The 6,753-nt window shown below is 34.6% G+C and overlaps 1 protein-coding gene across 1 annotated transcript; it reads left to right on the forward strand.

Annotated features, from left to right (window-relative positions):
* The first annotated feature begins 181 nt into the window (after positions 1–181).
* On the forward strand, positions 182–1,255 carry LOC131613361 (uncharacterized). Its single transcript, XM_058885035.1, has one exon. It carries the CDS (start codon positions 182–184, stop codon positions 1,253–1,255), a length of 1,074 nt encoding a protein of 357 aa, XP_058741018.1.
* The last annotated feature ends 5,498 nt before the right edge of the window (positions 1,256–6,753 follow it).

Raw genomic sequence — 6,753 nt, forward strand, 5'->3', positions numbered from 1 at the left:
AATAAAGATTTTATGAATAATAATATTTTCTGTTCTACTATATATATATACACCAATACATGTTAGGGTTTTATAAAATTGGATGGACTAGTTTACCTAACGTCATAAACTAGGGTTTGTCATTCTATAAAAGTTTTGCCGTTCCTTTTCGTTTGATACTTCTTGTTTTGCTTACAGTTCCATGGATCAGCGACCTAGCAAGATGCATTTTAACCAGAGGAAAACAACACCACTTTCCTTCTCCAGACAACAATGGGGTCCTAATTGTCACAACCAGCCACCGTCGACACCCCAATGGGGTCCTAATCCTAGTAGTCACAACCAACCACCATCCAAGGTGGTTTTGACTCCGGTTCATTCCGTTGGATCGGAGAGAAATATAGCCGATTCAGCGACGAAGATTCAGAGGGTTGCGAGAGGGTTTCTGGTGAGGAAGAGTGTGAAGAAGATGATGAAGATGAAGGTGGAGTTGGAGGAGATTAGAAAGAAGGTGAATGATGAAGAAACTGTGAAGATGATAAAGGAAGTGCAGATGGAGAGGTTAAAGATGGATGAAAGCCTCGCGACTTTGCTTCTTAGGTTGGATTCTGTTAGAGTGTTTGGTTGTTCGGCGCTTCGGGGGGTTAGAAGGTCACTCGTTAAGAGAGCTATTTTTCTTCAAGAATTTGTTGATCAAATTCAAATGGTGGAGGAGAAGAATAAGGATGACGACGATGATGGTAAATGCGCGAGGGTTAGGGCGGCGACGAAGATTCAGATGGTTGCTAGAGGGTATCTTGTGAGGAAAGACATGAAGAAGATGCTGAAGATAAAGATGGAGTTGGATGAGATTGAGAAGAAGGTGAATAACAAAGAAACTGTGAAGATCATGAAGAAAAAGCAAGAAGAGAGAATAAGTATGAATGGAGCCATCATGGATTTGCTTCTTAGGTTAGATTCTGTTATAGTGTTTCCTTGCTCCCCTCTTAGGGAGTTCAGAAAATCACTTATCAATAAGGCTATTTTTCTTGATGAATTTGTTGATCAAGTTCAAACGGTGGATCTCGCAGACAAGCACGAGGAGGTGACGAAGGTATGGATTGATAGTGAAATATTGACAAGGATGATGATGGATGAGAATTTGGAAATGGTGAGAAGGATTAAGGATGATAGTAAGAAGCAAACTTCAGTTCTTACATCTTTGACACAAAGAGTGGAGCAGCTTGAGAGAGCATTCAGTTGTGATAAGAATAGAAGATATGTTTGCAAAACATAGATATAATGGATGCATATGATGAGTTTTGCTTTGTTTCTTATTTTAATCTTTTTATTGTAATGATTTTATTTTAGATCTTTTGAATTTTCTTTAGACCAATTGCTTTTCAATTATTCAAACTTTGTGTTATTGATGATTATTCTGAATGAAAATGTTGCCATGGTTTTAAATTGCGGACCGCATCACCTGATGCGGCCTTAATATTGTGGTTGCGGTAACGTCCGCATTAGGCCGCAATTGCGGTGTGATCGTAAATCACATTTAAAACTGCATAAAAACGCTGCAACGACCGCATCGTAACACCGCAACGGCCGCATCAGACCGTATCAGCCCGCCATAGACTATGCATTGCTAGCAAAAATCGTTTAATCTATCTTCCTTTCTATTTTTATTATAGATTTAAGGTATGTTTTGAACGGATTAGTGATTTTCAAAGTTATTTGCAGCCAATACTAGAGACTGGATAACCCAACACTTGCCAGCAACTGTTACAGCAGAAGCTCGTTTCAAAAGTAAAGATATAGGAGAAAATGTAAGCAACAATACATTAGATAATTAGTGAAGATCTCGTATATCGAATTCCCTTGCTAATATTAGTAACTAGTGAAGATCTCATGTATACTCATTTATGAGAAAAAACAGTGCGATGAGATTTAAAATTTAATTTGCTACCTATCATTAGACTTTTCTTAGAATAGATAGATTAATTGCCAACATTTCTAAAGAATATGATTGTTATGGCAAGTGTGAGGTAAAAGTATGGTATTTGTTTGAAAGAGTTGAGGTCATAAACTTTATAAGAGAGAGAACTTTTATATACCTAATGTCTTAATGTTTTAGGTGAAGGACATATGTCTCTTTCAGTTGTATTGTTACTTTAAACCCAATGTGATTCTTCAATATGATCCATCAGTGGTACTACAGTCTCTTAGATTGAGATATTTTGCTTGATATTTTGACATAAATATGGAATATAAGATGTATAGAAATGCTAAGTAACCAAGTCATATTTTCGACATTAGGTCACAAACTCGATAGGTTGATCTTTTGATAGATGTGAGTGGAGGATTTAAAGACATTTTCGACAGTAGTGACAGTTTGAAGTATTTCAAGAGCCAAAGACATGTGAAAACAAAAGCAAAAGCCGAAAAAACCCACGTAGCAGTATATGTGTAAGATTTTGAAGAGATAACTGTTTGTTGAGTGTTGACGATGTACCTAGTATATAAGTAGATTTCGACTTTATAATCAAGGTTTGCATTTCATTTTTATTCTCTTAAGAACTTATACGTCTGATTCAGTGAGATAACGCGTTTTGTGAGAAATGTATGAACTTGTGTTCCATTTTTAATACCAGCATTTCGATTGCTTTTTACTGTTTACTTTTTTACTTGCTTTTTTTGTTAAGTCAAGTGCATTTCCTTTATTTCTTTTATTGTCTACATTAGTTATTCTTCAGCACTATTACATTCGCTCAAAACGTTTTACACAAAGTATTGTCTAGGGTTTTCGTGTTTGATCCTATAAATGAACTAAAACTCGTGATTGTTTACTAAAAACACCGGTAAACAAATTGACACGCCGAGTGGGACTACTTTTGTGCAAAATCAAACTTTTGCAGAAGAGTGTATGTGTTTTTTTTTACATTCTTCACACATGCAAAATGGTTTGAGTCGTTGAGTGTTTGTGCATTTGAGGAGTGGCAAAATTGTTAAGATGTCTCGTTAATCATCAAAGAATTCATCCCTTCCCCAGAACGATGCTCCGAATACATAAGAACAACCAATTAGAGTGGTTGTTGGTGGTTGTTAGCTAGGATTTTCGACATGCCTCAAATCTTAGCATATCAAGAAGAAGATTGAAGAAACACTTAGTAGAATTTGAATGGTCCTATTGGTTCTTTTCGACAGACATGTTGGAGAGTTTTTCGACATGATTGCTTCAGTGAATGTGTCGAAGTTCCTATGCACGCAGTAGTGTTTGAAACTTAGTAATTCTCAAAGTATCCGTGTGAAGTAAGAAACGAGTTTGATCGAGTGCAATGTATGTATGCAAACACCATTTTCATTTAATGCAAAGTCTTTTACATTAAAATTACTTTTCAGAATTTATATTCAATTCTTTTAACTTCGACCATTGTCGAAGCCTTTTTTACAGTTCCAGCATCTTTAATTTGTTTCCTTTGTTTTACTTTTAAGATTTCGCCTACCTCGAGATCTTTGTCTTTTTACATAAAGTCATACAAACTCTAGAAAACTGTATGCACATATGTCCTAGGAACATCTAGTCGATCCTACAAGTAACCTTTTGGAAGACTAGTGTTTGTTTACTAAACTCCACGGTAAACAAATTGACACGTCCATTGGGACCCATTTTGTGAAGGTGGTGTTTGCCACTAGGGGGATGGTAGTCGCCATCCTTTAAAATTTTGGGACAGTTAAAGAAGTTGGAAAATGGCTTGGCATGGTCTTCCACTTCCTCCACTTCTCTCTACCTTCTATCACACGAACTCAACAACCACCATTTAACATTTTAGGGTTTTGGAACATTATAAATAGAAGTAAGACCTCACTTTTTGGGGGATCCAAGCTTAGTACAACTTAGGCCATAATTTACATTCTAAAAGCTCTAATTCTTCACATCAGAAAGTTATTGCATTGTTGTTGTCATTGAGTTTGGAGCACTTAACTTTGTAGCTTTTAATCTTGCCGCCATTTACATTTCATTCAAGTTATTTCTGTCTATTTTCGATGTACCAAGATTTAAGTCTCCGTTCGAAGTAGGTTCTTATTATATTCAGCATTATTTACATTTTATTTGTTTTTCCTATTTTACTTTGTACGCTTATCTCCTTGCCTTACTTTAATCCCGCAACTTAATTTATTTTTATTGCATGTTCTTTATTTCAATTGGATCACTTAATATGTTTAATTCCATATTTCAATTAAAAGCCTTAATGTTTACCACAAGTGTGTCCAACTAATTTGTTAGTGTTGTAATGTGAGGATCGTCGATTCGACGTGTAGCAACCTACTTTAAAATTTACGTTTAAACGAGCCGCCACCCACTACTTGTTTTATCTAGGGGTGGCAAAGCGGGCGGACCGATCCATTTAGGCCCGCCTCCGTTTAAGCCCGTCCAAAAGCGGGGTGGGCGGGACGAACCAACTTAGGTGTCTGAGCTCAAAAGTCAAGTCCGCCCCGTTTACTTACGAGTTGGTGGGTTGGCTTGCCAATTTTTATTTTTTTTTATTTTACAATTATATTTATTACATAATTTACAAATTTTTTAATTATTACCAAAGAGGTCAATAAAAGATTTTTTTTAACAACGCACAATAGAACTTCAACATGTCTTAAAGGTGAATTACAACAAAAAAATGAAATAAACTCTAGCACAATAAAAAAAGGTATTAAAATAAATAAACAATATCATCCTAATCATATTCAAAAACTAACTACTAAAAGAACCCAATTAAGAATATAGACAAGACAAACCGTGATAACAATTACATTGCATAATACATCATAATGAATAAAATAGTAGTGCATAAAATATCAACGTCTGACTTTCTCACTGTTTACATCATATAGACTCTTATATTGACCGATTCCTTAATAATTAAATCCTAAATTTGTCACACGTTTACACTAATCAAATTTCTTTTTCTTAAAATCAACATCTATTTCTAAAGAAAACATGTGAGCTAATGTATTGAGAACTTAGTAATTATGCATGCCATACAATTGTTCTTTTATTTCAAGCTTTTATAATCAACACATGTATTAGAAAGTTATAGAAAGAACGTTAAAATTTTAATTCAATTTATATGTATAATAATTTAGAATACAATTTAATCAACATAATCTTAAGAGAATGGGGTTGTTTTTACAATTAAAGTTGTTTTAATTCTAAGTATAAAAAAAAGTTTTAACAAAAAGCCCGCGGGTAAAACCTGCCCCGCCTCGGCCAGCTTTTTTAAGCGGGTTAGGCGGGGTGGGCCAACTTAAGATACCGAGCCGAAAATCTCAGTCCAACCCGCCAAAAATGGTGGGTTTGAGCCGACCCGATGGGCCTGACCCGTTTTTCCACCCTTAGTTTTATCCTAATGAAAGGACATGGCAAGTGGGAAACCCTTAAAATAAATGATCTGGGTAAGTAGGTAAATTAGGCAAAGGGAAGGTGTTAGGCACCCTTTGTCTCCCTTGTACTCAAGGGGACCCATTTAGCCTTTAGGTTTTTTTTATAAAAAAAAAAAAAGTGCTTTTGGGTTTTTAGTTGTTGTTGTTCGTCAAGATCAGCAATTTTAACGTTTTTTGTCAAGTACAACTACCTTGGGAGGGTGATTTGAGAATTGCTCTAATATAATTTTTAGATGCCAAAAGGGAAAGAATCACACAAATCACAATTGTGGACTAATTGATAAAAATTAAAAAAAAAAAAAAGGAAGGGGGCCTCATATCAAAGATTTAATCATCGGCCAAAAAGAAAACGAATTTTTGAAAACAAGGTTTTGATAAATAAGAGGAGTGAGGGGCCTCATATGAAATCATTGGCCAAAATGCATGAATTTTGATAAAGGGAAGCCTCATAGGTTAATCATCGGCCAAAAGGGGAAAATCCAAGGGTTTGGAAAAAGTGGATTGTAATTGTAAAAAAACTAAAGTGTAGCAACAGATAAAAGTAAAGGGGGAGAAACCGTCAGATTATCATCATACAGTTTAAAAAAACTCAAGGGGGGAAGGGGCCTCATGTGAAATCATTGACCAAAAAAGTTTGAAAGTAATACTAACAGAAAATAAAATGTTTGAGAAAAGGGTTTGAAACATAAGAATGTGTGAAAAAATTTATAACTTGGAATTTGTAGAAAATTGTTGGTGAGAAAAATAAGGTGAAGAGAGCCTTATTTATAGATGGATAATTTTAGGTTAAAAACACCAAAAAGAAAATTATCCAATAGAAAAAGCTCAATGTGAGTTAGTGTAATTCAAACTCGTGACATTGTGCTTACAAACTCTGCTCCCTTACCAATTGTGCTATGTTTATCTATTCAAAATAAAAAGCCAGTTGAAAGTATATAAGGATAGGGGTGGCCGCGGGCCGGTTTGGTTCGGTTTTGAGATAATCCGATACCCAAACCGATTAAAATTATATGGATTGGTTTGGATTGAATTTGTAAATTTTTGCGATAAAGTCCAAACCAAACCAAACCAAGAAACAACGGGTTGATTTGGGTTGGATTGATCGGTTAGATAAACAATGCAAAAATATTTGAAAAAAATAATTTATTTATGGAAATTAATTTTTTATAATAATATAAATAAATAGTATTAACAGAGTTCAATTGTAAATATAAAACTAACACCTTTTTCATAATAGATTACAAATATTTAACAAGAACAATATCTAACATAAAAGCTTTTGAATCTATAATTAGTTATTTGAGTTAGTATGATAATGAATGTGTTTCATAACTGTGCTCAATTACCATAATACAC

This window comes from Vicia villosa, linkage group LG6 (assembly GCF_029867415.1).
Source record: "Vicia villosa cultivar HV-30 ecotype Madison, WI linkage group LG6, Vvil1.0, whole genome shotgun sequence".
NCBI lineage: Eukaryota > Viridiplantae > Streptophyta > Magnoliopsida > Fabales > Fabaceae > Vicia > Vicia villosa.